This window comes from Festucalex cinctus, chromosome 1 (assembly GCF_051991245.1).
Source record: "Festucalex cinctus isolate MCC-2025b chromosome 1, RoL_Fcin_1.0, whole genome shotgun sequence".
NCBI lineage: Eukaryota > Metazoa > Chordata > Actinopteri > Syngnathiformes > Syngnathidae > Festucalex > Festucalex cinctus.
This window is the reverse complement of record NC_135411.1, coordinates 55,308,346-55,328,212: the sequence shown is the minus strand read 5'-3', so window position 1 is coordinate 55,328,212 and position 19,867 is coordinate 55,308,346. Positions and strand designations below refer to the sequence as shown.

The window sequence follows — 19,867 nt, the reverse complement described above, 5'->3', positions numbered from 1 at the left end:
AACGGGAAAAAAGTGTTTTATTCTGACATTGTTCTTTAAAGTTGGTCACTTTGGTCACAAAACAACCACCAGCAAACACATTTAAAAACCAGCCAACACAAAAACAATAAAAAATAAAGAGTGTTGAGCTCAGGCAGCCCTTGGACTGGAGAGAAAGTATAGGACAAAGTAAGTAGGAAGAAATCAAGTCTAAATACAAGAGTATCTCATCACCAGTCAGTCGATTGTTCATTATTTATTAATTTTTTTACAAACGGCAGCGCAAAATGTGGTGGGGAAAAATATCAATTTTGTTGTAATGTCAGTAAAATTGTAACCACAGTGACAGTTTCTACGATATGTTGATCTGAAAGCCGGTCTGCATGTTAAAAAGATGAGAAAGGGAACCAAAAGATTTTATGACATGGTATCAGCTTGCAGAAGACATGAGGTAGTGTCACCAAAAACTTGACAACTACACACTCGCTTTGCTAATGTTTTGGTGTACTGAAACTACACCATCTGTTTTGTATTTTCTCATTGTTTGTAAAATAACTGATTAAAAAAAAAGAAGGATTCAGCTGATAAATTGTCATCACTATTAGCCACTAGATGGCAGTATATCCATAGTGGAGAGATGGGCCATACAATACAGTGGCACCTGTAAAGTCACGAGAGGTCACGATTTCTGTTTCAGGATCTGTTTGCTTACATGGCAGGTGGAAACCGTATGAATACGAGTAGCAATCGCTCTTTCCATTTTTAATTGGCTGTTGAAAATCAAACATTGGTAAAGTGGCTCATTATTTTGTCATTTGTTTTTTAATTTCAATTTTAGGCTCAGGAAAAAAAAAAAACATTAAATGGAAAAACCTGTGACTCTTATTCAGGAAGACATCACAATTGCCTTGAACACTTTCTTTGTTTATTCAACCACTGTGTAATGACACACCAGGAATGGTCTCATGTCTCGGTTGTCTGCTAGTAGCGGCTAAGAAGCTACTTTATCTTTACTAATGCTAATTACTAAACCTCGGGGACATGTAAATACAACCAATTAAATATAAATATTAGGGCTGTCAAAGTTTTAAAGCGTTAACAGATTAATTAATCACAGAAAAATGTCGCATTAATCAGGTTTTTTTTTTTTTGAGTGTTGAACGTAATCGCGGATGGTTACATTGAAGGCTGTGCAGGTCAGTGATTAGGTCAATGCACAGCATTTCCTACGCCTGTTGTTCCAAAATGAGCGGGGTGACTCCAGTTGGTGTGTTCGGTGGTAAATTTCGCTTTAAAAAAAAAAACACCCCGACAGGGACTTTAGATAAAACAAAAGTAATTTGCGTTTAATTAATTGCTGAATTGCACCCAATTGTTATGATGCTGTTACGTTTTGAGCAAATACACGCATGCATGCAATTGTGTACAAGCATTTAATCAATGTTTGCAAATGACAATCATATCATACAATGTGTTGTCAAAATATTCCGGTAATTTGTATTTATTTTATATTACGCAAGTAAATGCTCTGATTAATCGTGATTAATCAAAATTAAAAAGTGTGATCAATCAGATTAAAAATTGTAATCGTTTGACAGCACTAATAAATATCAAACTCAGTCACGTGGCCTGTTTCAATTTCGTGTGTTTGACCTAAGCCTTTGTTGAATTGTGGAAATCTGTCTTTTTTTTTCTTCCATATTTTATCATACAATTTATATTGTTCGAGCATTAAGTGCCTAATCTCATGCCATTTCTCTCCCTCATAATCAAACTAACAATTAAAACCTATTTTTTTGTCTTCTTTAAAGCTGTTCTGATATCATATCTAACAAACTTTACAAACATATGTCAGTGGCAGCAAATGGTTGGATTCCAGTATAAGTTAAAAACAAATCATAAAATAATCAGTCAATTTTCCATCTTTCTTGCTAATTTAAAGTGGAAAGAACAAATGAAACACAAATTAGTTTGACTTTTGGGACAGATATATATAATTTTCAAAATCCACACAGATGTTTGTTCCACTGTACCGACAACTTTTGAACCGCTCAACAGCGATTATTGAATTTAACAGCTTTGTTTTTGTATAAAGACATGAATTTAATGTTGGTAGCTCAAAGGTTAGTGCTTAGACTGCCCGTTCTGAAGTCACACTGACCTCAGCTTTAGAAACAAAAAGGGAGGAAACAGAGCTGTGCAGTCCTTTTGGTTGAAATCAAATGAGGATTTCCTCAGTTACTACCCAGCGACTTGCTCTCCTCTGTTGTCCCTCGGCCTTTTCCCCCTTCCTCAGCCTCCTCCTCCTCCTCCTCCTCCTCCTCCTCCTCCTCCTCCTCCTCCTCCTCCTCCTCAACCTGCGATGCTTGGATCAGCTTATCCGTCTCCTGGGCGCTGGGAGCCGCTTCAGACAGGTCGCTAGTCGTCGTTTCCTGGTGGTCTAAGCATGGAGGGGAAGTACATATTTTTACTTTTCCCATTTCATGCTAACTCTGGGGGACATACTTGGGAGGGGTGGAAACAGAATGATATGGAAGAGGGAGAATAAACACAAACCCAAAGAAAGAATACACACCATTGGCCAATAATGCTAGTCTTGCATACTCTAGCTTCCGGGGGCTTTTTTGCTCCTTAAAATAAATACAAGTACGTAGTATGTTGCCCTGTTTTGGCCTGGAGTGTGTAATATGTTATCGACTTGTGCTATTAGTACTTTTTGAGGCTTTGCTTAGCTATCGTTGTTCAGCACGTACAGGTGGATATGTTTTTCTTTAAACCAGTGGTTCTCAAACTTTTTACACCAAAGAGGTACCACCTCAAAACATACTTGGCTCTGCAAGTACCACCGCAATTACCTATATTAAAATACAGTTGCGTAGTAGTCCGAAGTGTTCATGTACAATATGACCTAAACAATCCTGCATGTCAAGTCAAGCACTCAAATACTTCCTAAAAAGTTAACTAAATGCCCTTATATCTATTGGAATACATCCTAAAAGTTACATAAATACTCTTAAATCTAAAGCAATATGCCCAAAAAGTTACCAAAATACTTTTAGATTGACCAAATACTCCCTAAAAGTTATTTAAATATACAGGGTGACCCAAAAAGATGCATACCCATATTTTATTGGATAAAAAATCCATTTTTTAACGAATGTCTTTTCTGTTGCAGGACGTGAAAGGTGAACCTATGGATGATCATTTGCAGCTATAGTTGCCCTGAAAATGTCTTGGACAAATCAGCAGAAGATATTCTCCCTGGAGACCTATTTTGCGACAAAATCATACCAGAGTGTACAGATTCCGTTTGGAAAGCGTTTCCATTGTCGCAACTTTCCATCAAAATCAACGATTGTTAGTTGGATGAAGAAGTTCAGAGAGCATGGGACTGTAGTGGGCCTATGTTCTAAAGCCACAGGGGGAACTTATTCAGGCAGGAAGAAGAGTGCAAGGACAGGAGAAAACATTGCTGCAGTGAGGGACTCAGTAGGACGCAGCCCTCGGAAATCAGTGCGTAGACGCAGCCAAGAACTCGGAATGACAAGGGAGTCACTGCGGCGTGTTCTTACGTCTGATCTGCACCTATACCCATACAAGATCCAAATCAAGCAAAAATTAACTGATGCTGACAAGGAAAAGCGAGTAACAATGTGTGAATGCTTCTGTAATGTGCTTGAAAATGATGAAAACTTTCTTGAGAACGTTTGGTTCTCAGAACTGAACTCTGAACTTCTTCATCCAACTAACAATCGTTGATTTTGATGGAAAGTTGTGACAATGGAAACGCTTTCCAAACTGAATCTGTACACTCTGGTATGATTTTGTCGCAAAATAGGTCTCCAGGGAGAATATCTTCTGCTGATTTGTCCAAGACATTTTCAGGGCAACTATAGCTACAAATGATCATCCATAGGTTCACCTTTCACGTCCTGCAACAGAAAAGACATTCGTTAAAAAATGGATTTTTTAGCCAATAAAATATGGGTACGCATCTTTTTGGGTCACCCTTGTACTTGAAATCTACAAAACACTCCCTAAATGTTGCGCAAATACTCTGAAAATCTACAAAAAAAGTTAACTACCGGTATATACTCTATAAAATACTCACTCAAAGTAAACCTAAATAATCTTGAATTTACTGATATACTCCTTAGTTTGTAGATTTAATTACCATAAGTATTTTCTTTGCATAAAACTAGCGGGAGCCCATTGGTACTTGTACCACACTGCTCGAAATGAATAGAGGCAGTATACTGCCCTCAATAGGCCTGGATTCCCAAATACGCTATGTGGCAGTCACTCATGATATTTTGACTGGTAAACTTGAGCAGTATATTGCCCCTGGAGTTTCAAATGTGAGACTTAGCTTCAGGATTAGCTTGTGCAAAGCATAGTTATGCTCTCTGTCGCAATTTGGCCAAAAATGTCTTTACATGTCAATAGCCTGCCCTTTTTATTTGATCATTTACGACTGAAATGTCTTCTAATGAGTAAATTAACATCTTAGCTGTTCACAATGGGAACTCCTGCAAGCCTCTGGCCAATAGTTTTTAGACTGGTTTTGGGTTTCACTTTCCCACCCCGTGTCTGCGGAAGTGACGTCATGTGTGCATTGTGTACATGAAGAGGGGTGCACAGCAAATCGGTCTGTGTTAAATTTCCAGTGTTCAATCAAATATGCAGAAAGCAGTGTTATTTTATTACTGTTAGGTTAAAAAGTTACACTGCCACAGTAAATTTCCTTGAGTGTTGGGTGTAACCTGAATAGCACTACATTAAGTTTAAATTAACCACACCCTCATTTCCGGTGAAGGAACTTTCCAAATTTCCAGCGCGCTGTCAACATTTCAATAGAAATGCCTTCAAGCTGTTGTTGCTGGGGCAGTGTGGCTCAGTGATAGAGTGGCCGTCTCCTGATCCTGAGAGCGTGGCTTCTATCCCAGGCCAGTGTGACTACGTCAAAGTATCCTTGAGCAAAATACTGAACACCCAGTTGCTCCTGATGTTGGCATCAATAGTTAAAATGTAAAGTACTTTCAGTTCCTTGTAGGGAGGACGCTATATGAAGTACCATTTATCAGAGTAAAGGGTTGTTTGAGTTAAATTTTTAACACTGACACTAGTGCAATACACTCAGATGTGTTCAACACCAGAGTTAAGTGTAGTTTGGCACAATTAAATGTTGAACTCTGACACTAGTGTAGTTATTGTACTTTCAACACTACTCAGTGTTTACCAGTGTAGATTTTTTTTAAAAGGAACCCCGACTGTAATAAAAAAAAGGTTGGTTAAGTTGGACATTGGTTAAGTGTGAAAAAAGTAACACTTTGAAAAGGTGTCAGATTTACACTCATTGGCGTGGACACATAAGAACTTTTTTAGTGTAAGATTTCACACTTTCAGGGGCCTATTCACTAAAGGTTTGCGTCGCCTTTGCACGGCGCTAACTGGTAAAAATGGAGTAATCCGGGAGCGCCTTATTCACTAAACACGCGCAGATGGGGAAATCTGTCACTAAGTGCTCTGCCAACCAGATTGCGCCCCGGTGCACCAGTGTTATTTGCGTGTGTGTAAGTTAGGTAATTTGCATACATTTGACGCAAAATATGCCCACCCCAATGCAAATGAGACTCATTGATATGCAGCGTCTAATTCACTAACGCCAGCGCAAATAGCCACACCGTGCATGCGTGACGCAAATAACGTTTATGTAAAGCATGAATTAACCTGCCACAACCTCGATCCCGAGATCAAGTCGTCCGTGTGCGCTTGCGTGGATTCTGATTACGCTGCATTCGGGGAAGGTGGGAAATTTTGTCAAAGAAAGTGGGATTTCTTGGAAATTGTGAGAGAGAGAGAGAGAGAGAGAGAGAGAGAGAGAGAGAGAGAGAGAGAGAGAGAGAGAGAGAGAGAGAGAGAGAGAGAGAGAGAGAGAGAGAGAGAGAGAGAGAGAGAGAGAGAGAGAGAGAGAGAGAGAGAGAGATTGGGAGGTGGACTTTCTACGTGGTTTAGGACACGTAACGTAACCCGGGCTGATCGGCAATGGCGGGGAGGCATTTTACGATCATTTTTACGTGCCAGATGCATATTGTACGCCCACGCCAACCTCTATATGATTAGAGCAATATCCTTAGTGAATAGGGGGGTAACTGGGCGCAGTCTGCGGGTGCAGCTGTGGTGCAATATTTCGCGCTATTACCGGACGCAGCGCATTCTTAGTGAATATAGCCCTCAGTGTTAATCTAACGCTGGCGATTTTGCTGTGTGTATGCAGTTTCATTTTTTGTCTAGCAGGTGGCAGTCGCAATTTGAAATTGAATTTTCTGCGTTCAGTAGCTTTCAAGGGCTGGGGGGTGTGTTTTTTTTCTTAAGAGGGTGTGTGCAATTTAAAAAAAAAAAACACCTTTTGCCATATATGCTAATATATGTGTCAGTATGTCCCTATAGTAGATTATTATTAAAATGATCTTTGGCCAATTCTTTCCTGTCTGAGGTGATGTCATTCAAATCTTGCCAGTAGTTTGAAAACTACAAAGCGCCTTTAAAACAAACAGGCGTAATACTCTGGAGTGTCTAATACCATTACTACAAATACTGCACTTTTTGAACCATTAAATAGCAAACAAAAACAGAAAAACAATTGGCATACTTCCCCTTAAAGGCCTGCCGTATCAAATATGAGGCATTAGCTCATGATAATGCTAACTTATTTTAGAACATATCATAACATCATTTTGGTGCGTTCCTCACCCCCAATACAACAAACCGACAGATCGCTTATGCTAGAAGATCTACTGGGTGTATTCCTCCTTTTATAGTAACAAGAAACAAGGATGTGTGCAGCACAGTCGCCGACAGCCTCATTTGACAGTGGCACAAGAACCTCCTCACCGGCAACATTTTCGGGGTCGTCATCCTCCTCGCCCTCACGAGGGTCCTCAAGAGGAGGGTGGACGCCGATGTTCTGCATGTGCGCCTCGGCCATTTTCTGCACAGCTATGCACAGACACACACATACGTACAGACACAAACACACAGGGAGATGACGACACAGACACAAGGATAAGAAAGGGTATGGTGTTTTGTTTTGACCACGCTTCAGCTCGCTCTGTTTCCTCACAACAAAATATCACGGTTTGATGTTATGTCTTAACGCACATTGTTTAACGTTTGTTTGAAAATGGATGTTTCTGAGCCTTTATTTTGACGGTTCTATTCTTTTCAATGTACATCTTTCACGTTGCCGGGACCCGCGAGGTTGTGCCCGGAGGTTTCCGTAGTTACCGATGCCGCAACTGCCACTCAGCACGGGGGCTACAAGCTAGATCACCATGGCTGACCGCAATGTCGTGGAGCGATGGCACCGATATCGTTGGAAAGCTGTCTTCGAGACGAGTCCGAGGATGCCCGTATGTCCCCAGTAGAATGTACTGGCCGCCCAAAGACCTCCAGGAGACCGTGTGGGAGCATTGTCTTGTGTCGAGTTGTTTTGGTGCCGTTGGTGTAGCTTAGTCAAGTCAAGTTTTGGAAGAACTGCGTCTTTGCTCTCCAGTCAAAGTTCACCCTCTTCTTCGTCACGTTCAGTCACCCACATCACCAAGTCTTCCTGGCCTCCGTCAAGTCCCCCCTCATCTTCGTCACGTCCAGTCATCCACGGCTCCCTCACGTCTTCTCGTCTTCACCACATCTTGTCAAGTTGGCCACGTTCTGTCAAGTTGCTCAAGTTATCCCCTCTCTTCAGTCGAGTCATGGCGACCAGTCCTCTTTCGCTCAGCTCAGTCATGGCGACCAGTCCTCGTTTGCTCAGCCCAGTCCTGGCGACCAGTCCTCTTTCGCTCAGCTCAGCCATGGCGAGCAGTCCTCTTTCACTCAGCTCAGTAATGGAGACCAGTCCGCTCATGTCCCGTCCTATCATGGCAGCCTGCTTCCCCTTGTCCGGTCAGGTCTTGGTGATCAGTCCTCTCACGTCCCGTCGTGTACTAGTTTTTGTAAATAAAGTTACTCACATTGGCCTTCCGGGTGGCACGGTGGCCGAGTGGTTTGCACGTACGTATCCCAGTTCTGAGGACTATGTTTCGAGTCCAGGCTCCGGACTTCCTGGGTGGAGTTTGCATGTTCTCCCCGTGCCCGCGTGGGTCTTCTCCGGGTACTCCGGTCTCCTCCCACATTCCAAAGACATGCACGGCAGGTTAATTGGGCGCTCCGAATTGTCCCTAGGTGTGCTTGTGAGTGTGGATGGTTGTTCGTCTCTGTGTGCCCTGCGATTCGCTGGCAACCAGTCCAGGGTGTCCCCCGCCTACTGCCCAGAGCCAGCTGAGATAGGCGCCAGCACCCCCCGCAACCCTTGTGAGGAATAAGCGGTCAGGAAAATAGATGGATGGACATTGGCCTTCCTGTCTGTCTCCCTGCCTTGTTTCTCCGCCATTGGGTCCATCCCTCACACCCTCGCCCTACCCATTGTGTCATACCTAGTCGAAAATGTTTTAGTTCCTGTCCCCCCAGTTCCAAAATCCCTTCTGCGCCACTGGCTACTTGTATTTCTTATTCAATATGCAAGTGAAGTTTTCACGTTTTTTATTATTCATGTACTTTTATTGTTAGCGATAGGGTTATTATTATGTACTGGTTCCTTGAGATTTTGACTAAACAATTCAGATAAATCATGATTTAATGTCCAATTATTTTTTTTCAAGGCTCTCTTTTCCCATCTATGTTTTACAAACACAAGCAATAAATTAATCTGTATTCCGGTAAAGCAACATCAGATATCGCATACATAAATCTTTTGGTCTTAGAGGTTAGGCGCTAAAATAAAGGCAAATAAATTAATATGTAAGTCCATTTATTTATTTATTTCGAGTTGTTAACTTACACAACACTTTGACTTGCAGTCTTGTAAACATTCATTCCGTAATGTGACAAATTCTAAAGAGGAAGAGGATATTAAAAAAAATGTGCATATTAAATCACAATGGCAATATTGAGGGAATTGCCCAGCCCTAGGTTTTGTTGTTTGAAAATATGAACATTTTTTACTTCCTTTATAATTGGGTTGGGTACCGAAAGTCGGTACTAGGCATCAGATCTGACAAGTGGTATTAATTAACGAGACCGAATGAAAACAAACATTTCGGTGCCTGACTTTTATTGTTTGAACGCCCGCTTGCTCTTCCGATGTCAACTTGCATGACCTGAGGCACGCTACAGTAGTGCTAGTAGTACTGAGTCACTTTTTGCGTGCTTATAGCTTGCCTTGAATATATCTCTGTACAGCGTTTTCACGTTTGTTTTTTTTTGTCTTCACGGCAAAAATGTCACAGTTATGGCATACGATTCTACCAATAAATCATATAGGTGGGGGATTACAACTACTTCCTATCTTCGCATCTAAGAGTCACGGGAAATGTAGTCCTACTGTTGTCAGTCACTGCAACCCAAGGTGAGCTTCTTAGTTGTATATTTCCATTTACAGTGCATGATCGGCACAAGTTAAATGGCACACCAATAGCTATCGGGACCGATCAAAAAAAGTTTGGATAGTGCTGAGTCCACTGTATTGACTTGTTTCGCGCAGTTGTTGAGTCAACCAAGATGTTATTTAGCTTTAGCGAAAGAATTCATCTTACAGGCAAAGATAGCAAAGCCAGCACCGCCTCTGCTCCTTGGCTTTCTTTGCCACGCTAACTCACCCTCCTCTCTTTCGTAACATCGCCTCTCTCTTTTCCTCTGGGTCACCTCGCCCCCCCACCTCCCTTCTCTTTCCTTCACACCGCGTGGGACGCACACCCGGGCGCCGCGTCGGGTCACCTATTCTGGTAGAGAAGGCCGCTTATGCAACCTTGGCATGACACGCGGCCGTCCGTTTTCAATGTACACGTAATGTGATGCAGGTGCGAGACATCTTTTCGTAATAGAACATCCCTGTGCACTCCGGACGCCTCATGCATAAGAGCACAAAAGGGTCTTTGTGTTAATGTATGCATTTGCAGCGTGTTTGTGTGTGTGTGGCACAGCTGTACACACAACTGACTGTAATCCAGGATGATCCACACTCACACTCACAGCTGTCCTGCTCTAATCTCCCGCCCCCTTTCCCATTGCACAAACATACACAAGCTGCTGTCACGTTCACACTCAAAACAATTGCGTGGCACACAATTGACGACATCAAAGGTGGGCCGAAAGTAGATCATACATGGCAGTCTAATTACATGTACTCATACAGTACTTGTTACAATTACACTTATTAGACAAAGCTTAATCTTATGTCCTCAAAGTAGGGTTTCAAGATAGAGTGTCTGGCAGGGGGTAAGGTTTGTAGTGATTTAGGGTGTCAAACTATCAAATTATGTTTCAAGCTGAGGTGAGGGTGTTAATTGAGAGTTAAGGTTTTAAATTAGGGTTTCAAGTCCCCCCTAATTCATATATACATACATACATACATATATATACATATATATATATATATATATATATATATATATATATATATATATATATATATATATATATATATATATATATATATAATTAATTAATTAAAAAAAATTTACTGCCTGCTCATGCGCAGTAATTAGGCTGTTACTGAGAACTTATTTTTTTTCCACCAAAAACACTGATCAGTGGGTGCTTCACGCCAGGATCTCCTGTTTGAAATAATGAGAGCCTATAGCAAAGGACAAACTTCATTGTTTGCATCAACCATTCAGGGTATTATCTCAGTAATACAAATCATGACTTTTAGAAATTACACGAAAAGATTGTTTTATTTATTTATCATTTCATTGTTGATGGTGCTTAAAACTGGTTCTGATGATGCAGACCAATCTTTGCGTAGCACTCGGAAAAATTTACTTTTACATTCTTACTGATGACATCTGCATTTAACGCCTCTCCCACACTTATTTTATACCTATTGGTACAACCAGGGCGGCACGGTGCCTGAGTGGTTAGCACGTCCGCCTCCCACTTCTGAGGACTCCGGTTCGAGTCCAGGCTCTGGCCTTCCTGGGTGGAGTTTGCATGTTCTCCCCGTGCCCGCGTGGGTCTTCTCCGGGTACTCCGGTCTCCTCCCACATTCCAAAGACATGCATGGCAGGTTAATTGGGCGCTCCGAATTGTCCCTAGGTGTGCTTGTGAGTGTGGATGGTTGTTCGTCTCTGTGTGCCCTGCGATTGGCTGGCAACCAGTCCAGGGTGTCCCCTGCCTGCTGCCCAGAGCCAGCTGAGATAGGCGCCAGCACCCCCCGCGACCCTTGTGAGGAATAAGCGGTCAAGAAAATGGATGGATGGATGGTACAACCATACGCCACACACTGAGGTAGAGAAAGAAAATAACGTGAAAAGTATGCAGCGGATAATGTGTTCAACTACTGTGAGGCAATGCAAAATGGCCGCCACCGGCTTCACTTCTTCACTTCAGCCCAGGTTATTTTTTTGCGTCCATACTTTATCAGCCTGCGAATGCGAATCGACCTCAGAGTCTGACCGTGGTCTTTTTTTGAAGCTTTGAGCCAGGACAGCATGGTAGTGTTTTCATTTCATTTTCTTAACTCAAGAGCTATGGTTGTAAACACGTTCGGGACGACTAGCATCGGGCTAGCATTGACCGAGAGCTACTTGAATAACGCAAAGAAGTGAAAGCACAGATGAATATTGGAGTAAGCGTGCGCATGATGATGTGATGAGCGCAGGACTTCCATACTATATGTAAGTCAATGGATAGAGCGGCGCTCACCGGAACAGCTTTTGGGGCTCAAAATATGCATTGTTAAGGCGTACCGGAACGCTGATAGTACGTTCTTTGCACGTTGAAAAATACCTGAACACTCAAGGGAGATTTTTAGAAGTGTCGGAGCTCCGTACCGGTATGTTCCGGCCTACTTAAAACACTCGTTCCTATCTTTCTTTCCTTACTCCTTTCCTTTCATACAACAATTATTCCTTCCATCCTTTTAACATAACTTAGCGCTTCCTTCCTTCCTCCCTTTTTCTCTTTTGCATGCAATCCTTCCTTCCTTTCATAATTTAACCTGCTTTCCTTCCATCTACCCCACTGTCCTACCTTTTATCCCGGTTTTATACTACCCTCAATCCTTTTTTCCTGAATCCTTGCATCCTACATTCCATTGTTACCTCATACCATCCTTGTTTCCTTCCTCACGTCCTTTCATACCATTCTTCCTCCCTCTGGCCTCCTTCATTAAATAAGATTATTTAAAAAGTGGGTACCTGCTTCTGGACCATCTTGTATAATGCAATGAAGCATTTTAAGGCCTTGTTTGTATAAGCATTTTACGGCCTTGCATGCATTGTGAAGCGTGGCGATAAAACAAATAAAAGGAATAAAAACACAAGGTCAAGTTATGCACACACACACAACCACACACACACACGCATACGCGCGTTCACACACATGCACTGACCTTTAAGTGATGGAGGCTGGTACACGTTTGGATTGACTTGCTTTGGTTTAAGGACGCCATTCTCCCCAACGACCCACTATGCAACAAGGAGACATTTAAAAGACAAATAAAAACATTGTACAGCTCATCCCCTTTATGTGTTTGTGTTTTATTTCACATAATAGCCTAAATTTGTGAATTGATGAAACTTTGAGCATTAATTGGCGCTTGATGCAGATGACAGAAGAGAAAGACAAAGCGTGCGCATAAAATTGTCAAGTAAAATAAAATAAATAAATAAATATAAATACTAAAGGAAAGAATATGTAATAAGTAAAATTATAAACAGTACAGAAAATTGATGGATGGATGGAATAATGATAATAATAGCATGAATAAATGTAATCAAATACAATTTATATTTTATTGGACACTATAGACGTGAAATAAAGCAACAATCAGAAACAATTACTATAAATTAATTATAAAATAAATAATAATTATTATTATTTTATTAAAATGATTTTTAAAATTAGTTCTACATTAACAGATTTGAATTAAAGCATTAATAGCAATAAATGAATGCATGACATGGCAACAAAATGTGAATAAAATCAACATATGAATGAAAGTGAAAATAAAACTAAACAAAATAATGTAAATAGATAAAATTCCATGAAATAAGGTATTAAAAACAACATTCATCCATCAACTTTCTGTACCATACCTACCGGCTGTGTGAGCTAGAGGCTATCCCAGGCGACTTTGGGTGAAAGCACCTTAGAGCAGTATCCACTCACACAGCACATTTTGACAAAACCACATCTACACTCAAATTCACACCTAAGGATATCCAGGTAAAAATAAATATAAAAATAATTTTATTCAATTTCAACACTAAAAAATACAGTTTGAATTCAATCGGGTGAATCAAATTTAATCAATGAGATGAAAATATTACAAACAAATGAGCAATATTATATATATATATAAAGGGTCAACTTCACCTTTACCTGATGGCTGGACTGGTCATCCTCAGGCGACGCCTGGTCGGCTACTCTGAAGAGGGTGGCGGGTGTCGGCCTCCTGCGCCGAATCTGAAAACAACACACACAAGCCATTAACAAATACCACTGCAAATGGCATAGTATCAAAAACAGTATGCCTTTATTAGCTATTTGAAAGCGCTATATAAATAAAGATGACTTGACGTAACTATTAGTATTTTTTTTCCAATTGGGGGTTGTCAGAATAGGCCTTTTAATAATTAGACTCATCACATGGGCTAGGCAGAGCTACCCTCCTACATGGGTGTGACTCAGGAAATATAAGGGATTGGGCCCATTTTGGACAGATTAGACCTTCTTCCACATACAGAAGAAAAAAAGCTCCACAGCTGTGTACTTGAGACTTCTAGAATCCAGTAATTAGTTTTTTTTTTTTTTTTTTCCCAGAACCTTTTAGTGCAATTAGGGTAAATCATGAGTATATTCTGCACTTGCTTGGCATCAATGTAACGTCCCTGTAAAGTGAAAATAAGTACTATACTGTATGTCTTGTGAATATGACACATCACAGAGAAAAGTGAGATTAACCCTGCCAAACTTTAACTCATGCCAGACTCCAAAGTGCTTCACATGGCGCCATTTTAGCCATGCCACCAAAAATAAACTACAATAGTGAAAAAGAGTTTAATACTATAGCTCCACAATTATACTGTAGTTAGCAGTCTTTTGACATTTTCAGCAATGACCTTCACACATATATAATATAGAAACAAGTCTCACTTTTTACAGGGTGTTGTAACATCCGGCTAATATAGCTTAGCATTCCGACACACTGGACAACTGAGGCTGCCACCTCCAGGAAACATGTTGGATTTAATGAAACGGCGAGCACGCACGGCTTAGCGGCGAGCGAGTCAGCCAACCAACCTTGGCCATGACATGAACCTTTGTGCACGCACCTCATGACGGGAAGAGAGTGAAAGGGAGGGGAAGTGGTGTGTGAGTGTTGCCAAAGCAGAGGCCGCACCGTAGAACTGTGCCACACAACAACAACAACACCACCACGCATTCGAGCGTGGATTCCTTCCTCTGTTGTGACGCCACACGCAACCCTCCGACCTCCAACTTCCTGTTTACCGTCCCATATTTCATCCCTGGATCTCCTTCCCGTCCATCAATGGTGCGCGACATGGCTGATTTGATTACATTAACACAAGTGTGTATTTCCTGTCCTCTTTTTTCCTCACGGCCAGGGATTATCAAAAGGGCTTCCTTCCGACCACGCCCGTTCCAAAGCTAGCCCCCCATTGTCACATCCCTCCCCTGGCAAGGTGAAGCGGCCCGAGGGCCTCGTGGCGACAGACACCTGCGAGCAGCCTTGCGGGGCAGCTTGAGGTGGTTCAGAAAGGCACCAGATGCCTCTTTAGAGGACACAAATTGTTATAAATATTTGAAGATTGATATATAATTAGAAAGAAATTGTTGGAATATTTGGCATTTCAAATATGACATGGTATATTATTAACTCATTCCCTGGCCAATCCAGTAAAAAAAAAAAAAAGGATCTTTGACGTCTATAGTCGTCATTGGCAGCGAATGAGTTGTTATCCAACATTTGACGCATTACATTTCTTTACATTATGATAAAAACAACAAAATATACTATATTAAAGTGGGAGTCAACCCAAAAACAATACAATAATATTTACAATAATATTATCTATGAAGCCCCACAAGTCTATTAACCGTATTCTGATTAATATTACATTTGTGGAATACAAATAAAGCAGCAAAATCCACCTGTTTTTATCCATCCCAGGGGGCGGCCATTTTGCCACTTGCTGTCGACTGAAAATGACATCACAGTTGCTCAGGGCCCAGGTAATGACCAATGGATTCCATGCACAGAGAACTGTGACGAATTTCTGGGAAAATCTCAGAAGGCACCGCCTTTTCCTGTAATGACCGTCGCTGTTGGTTTTCTTTCTAACAACTTTGATCAGGTGTCAGCGTTTTGGAGTATTTTTTCATCATTGTTTTTTATGATTGTGGAGGAGACACGAAAGTACATCGAGCGATCACTGCTGTTTGACTAGATTGACAGGTTCTAACCTGTGCCCGTATGCATTAAGAGAAATGTCACCATGGGCTGGCCTACAAAAAATTAAACAGTAGAGGCATTACATCTGCTTCAAAATATTGACGAGGCAGAGATCATCAGATCCCGTCAGTGAAGAGGAGACTTGCAAGAAGAGGAGACTACATGCCAGAGAGTTGTTGGATGGTTGGTTTATTGAACATATAATCACATTACAAAATATAAAATATAAGTTGAAGTTAAAATGAACATTTGAAGAAAGAAAAACATTCAGAAATAGTGTCATCATTTACATGTTCAAAGGGAGTGGGAATAAGTACAATAATTTATCTAGTCCTACTCACTATTAATTCTATCATGTTAATGTACTAATAAATTATGATCTAACAATGTATCAATAAAAAAGAAAAACAAAAAAAATAAAAATTAACAATGAAAAATAATTTTTATGTTGAGATGGTGTTATCGGCAGGTGCTGAAAGTAACTAAAAAAGTAACTTTTAATCTAACTTAGTTACTTTTAAAATCAAGTAATCAGTAACGCAATTTTGTTACTTTTAAAACCAAGTAATCAGTAAAGTAACTAAGTTACTTTTTCAAGGTAACTGTGGCAACACTGTCCATAACAGCTCAGCTTGTGAATGTCACATGACCAAACTCAGAAAACAGTCAAAAGTTCCACCTCCATACAGTACATTCACCCAGTCTTAGATGGCAGAAGTGACCGTGTTGAATGAATATGGAACCAGGTATGTGTTCTTCTTCTTGCGTTTTGTAAACCGGCTACGTATCTGTTGTTCCAAAATACATGTGACGCTGCATGATCTGTATCACTTGGGACGCTGGCCATGATGGCAGCCCTGACAGTGGTACAGCCGCACGACACAAACACTCTAGTAATTCTCCAGCCTTAAAAACCAGCCAGCTCGACACCGCTTACGTAATAATCGTATGTGACTTCCTCATTTGCGCCAGCGGTGGGGGAGCGGAGATTACTACGCATTATCCCACCAACCCCAACCGACACAAATTTCCCCTCGCTCTTCTATCCTCCAATATGACCCTCTGCTGTGACGCTTCGGAATTGAACACGCTGAGGTATTGGACCGATGTGGGCCTGCTCCCCAAGCGAGGCGACGGCAGGCCTATAAAAAGCAGCGGCACGAGGACAGCGTAAACTAGATCACAGGTGGTCTCGGGGGGGGGGGGGCTACCGAGTAATAGAATCTTGAGGAGAATCAGTTGTGCAATACGCTCCTTAAGAGATGACCAAAAGTCGTGGGTTACACCCTTTCATCAAGGTCCTAGTGGTATACTAGTAGGATGAGTTTGATGTGGAATAATAGTCCGTCAAATGGCTAAGTAGTCCCTCGTCCAAGATGAAAATCTTCCAAGTAGCGATCATGTGTTAATTTTACTATTTAGAAGTAATATTTTTAAAATGATTTGATTTATCACATAAAAATTGAATTAACATAATATGAATACAAAATAAACATATGAGGCGCAGGAATTGTTTTTATCCAGAAGCCATTCTCACATTCGGCACTGTAGCATGTATAACTTTAAACGTGTGGCTTTAAAAGGTGGGGTCTGTCCGAGTGTCCTGTTAAGTGATGTGGATGTCAGTCAGTGAGAGGGTAGATATGACTGGCTGTTAACTGGCTAACCCGTTAGCCAACCTGCATGTTTATTTTGTCATTATTTGTTCAATAAAATAATTGAAAGTGCACTGGCGGTCTTGACCACCTGCAGATAGATTACAATTCATTCTACCTAGCAGTTGTAGGCTATATTACACAAGCTAGCTAAAAATGTTTACTACCACAGAAGTGCAGTAAAACAGTTGTGCTTTGCAGTAGACACTTTACCTCCTTTCCAGTCCATGTGGAAAATTGATCAGTGCAAAATCCCGCTATGTAGTGAAAAGTATTTTAAGAAATTAAAAATATGTACGATTTAAAATTTTTTAACACGGTTAGGCGACGCATAGTGAATGTTACGGTATGGAGAGTTGAGGACCCAGGTGTGGGGAAGCAGGGCATGGAGGCAGAGGTGCAGTAAAAATAAAGATTTAAGTAAACAAAAGCAAGGACCTGGCTAACAAACAAATACATAAAAAAAAACAGCAATTCAAAACATGGGGAAACTTCTAGGCAAAAACGGGCAGCATAACGGGATGACACCATAATGAATCGACACAGACAGAGGGAAGACAAGAGACTAAATACTAGTGCTGTCAAACGATTAAAATTTTTAATCTAATTAATTACACTTTTTAATTTTGATTAATCACGATTAATCAGCTAAATTACTTGCGTATTTGCGTAATATAAAATAAATACAAAATACCATAATATTTTGACATTAACGCATTTTATTATCTGAATGTCATTTGCAAACATTGATTAAATGCATGTACACAATTGCAATCATGCTTGTATTGATCAAAACGTGAAAGCATCATTTCAATTGGGTGCAATTCAGCAATTATTAATTAATTAAACGCAAATTACTTTTGTTTTATCTAAAGTCCCGACGGGGTGTTTTTTAAAGCGAAATTTACCACCGAGCACACCAATTGTGTTGGTAGCTGTATGTGCGGGCTATGTTAATACACACGACTGAGGCAATGTGCTCGCGGCCATTTAATTTCACTCTTCACAGTTCCTTCCCCAGGTCACAAGAGGGCACTCAAGGTTAGCGCATGCAATGAATCACTACCATAACACCAACTGGAGTCACCCCGCTCATTTAGGAACAACAGGCGTAGGAAATGACGTGCATTGACCTAATCACTGACCTGCACAGCCTTCAATGTGACCATCCGCGGTTACGTTCAAGGCTCAAGTGCGGTCATAAAAAATAGTGCGATTAATATGCATTAATACGTGATTAATGCGACATTTTTCTGTGATTAATTAATCTATTAACGCTTTAACTTTGACTAAATACACACACACTAATTGACACAATTAGGCAGAGCTGGGCAAGACACAAGTGGCAGAGGGTGCCGATTGGTTGACACTTGAGGAAGGGCAGGTAAACACAGGTGGACATGACAATACTTGACAAGACTAGGTGGCCATGGGCACACAAGGACAACAACACAAAAGGCAAGGCAAGGCAAGTTTGTTTGTATCGCACATTTCATACACAAGGCAACTCAATGCGCTTTACACAAGAAAAGGCAACATATAAACATCAACAAACAATGGTTAACATTAAGAGGAAGAAATATAAAAATATAGGGATGCACGATATTTATCGGACCGATACAATATCGGCCGATATGGGAAAATATGACATCATTTTTCATCGGCCCGATATGTATATTTTAGCCGATACAAAGGTCCGATATATTTATTAAAGTCTGTACACTGTTTGCAACGTGACGACCCTACAATACACCAAGTCGTGCTGCTTACGTCTTGTATAGACCATGTTGCGCTCTTGTAGAACGGCATCTAAAAAAAAAAAAAAAAAAAAAACAAAACGCTTAACTGAACCTTGGTCCGCCCCACACGACTGTCGTAGACTAGCACGTAGCAATCAACATGTCCTCCTCACCAGTGTGGTGGTTTTTCTCCATGGGAGAAGATCAAAACATTTTCAGCAAGGATTCTAAGAGGGGGAAAGAAAGAAGGCTTTTGCTCACCTGAAAATCCATCATCATGGCAGATCCGTTTTGAACGAAACGAACTTGAAGGAGGCACACAGGCAGCAGCTAATGTTGCTAGGCTAACGGCGCTAAGCTAACAAGCCAGCAGCGACAAATCTAAAGGCGGAATGACAATTACCATCCAGACGACTTTTGGAAAGCACAGAGGAGAGAAAGCGGAGCAGAGCCGTTTTGAACGAACTTGAATGAGGCACAGCTGTAGCAGCTAATGTTGCTAGGCTAACGGTACTAAGTTAAAGAAGCTAGCAAGGCAGCAACAGCAAACCTAAAGCCATTAAGGCCAAAGTTGTGGCTTTCATGGCGCTAGACAAGCAGCCGTTTTTTTTGTAGCTGACCCGTTTTTGTTTTTGTTTTTGTTTTTTTTACAAGTTAATAGTACATTTGGAGCCACGCTGCATCCTCCGAAGTGGCCACAGCTTGATTGACAACAATGGACTAACACTACAGTAAGTCTCACCGCAGTTCGGGGTGGGGGTTTTCAAGGATGCACATCATATGTTATTTTATGTTTAACTTTTAAAGCCAAGCCAATAAGTGAACTAACTATTTAATGCCAGTTACTGTCGGCTGTAACCAAGCCACAACACAACACCCGAATCTAAGCAGCTTGCGTATGTATGTATGTATGTCTGTCTGTCTGTCTGTATTTATTTATTTATTTATTAGTCTGTGTTTCCCTCACGGGACCACGGGAA

General features: G+C 41.0%; 1 protein-coding gene across 6 annotated transcripts in view; it reads right to left on the bottom strand.

Annotated features, from left to right (window-relative positions):
- The window catches only part of ppp1r1b (protein phosphatase 1, regulatory (inhibitor) subunit 1B), a 34,777-nt gene continuing 14,910 nt past the window's right edge, over window positions 1–19,867 (bottom strand). The window contains exons 1-6 of one of the 6 annotated variants that reach the window (XM_077495283.1): window positions 19,149–19,762; window positions 13,393–13,482; window positions 12,407–12,482; window positions 6,874–6,978; window positions 2,334–2,419; window positions 1–2,303 (exon numbers count right to left, since the gene is read on the bottom strand). In XM_077495283.1, the coding sequence (XP_077351409.1) occupies window positions 2,214–2,303; window positions 2,334–2,419; window positions 6,874–6,978; window positions 12,407–12,482; window positions 13,393–13,482; window positions 19,149–19,166 (465 nt within the window). In that variant the 5' untranslated portion in view covers window positions 19,167–19,762 and the 3' untranslated portion in view covers window positions 1–2,213. Of the gene's footprint in view, window positions 2,304–2,333; window positions 2,420–6,873; window positions 6,979–12,406; window positions 12,483–13,392; window positions 13,483–19,148; window positions 19,763–19,867 lie in introns of those variants that run through there. The other 5 variants (XM_077495291.1, XM_077495267.1, XM_077495273.1 and 2 more) reach the window with 5 other exon arrangements.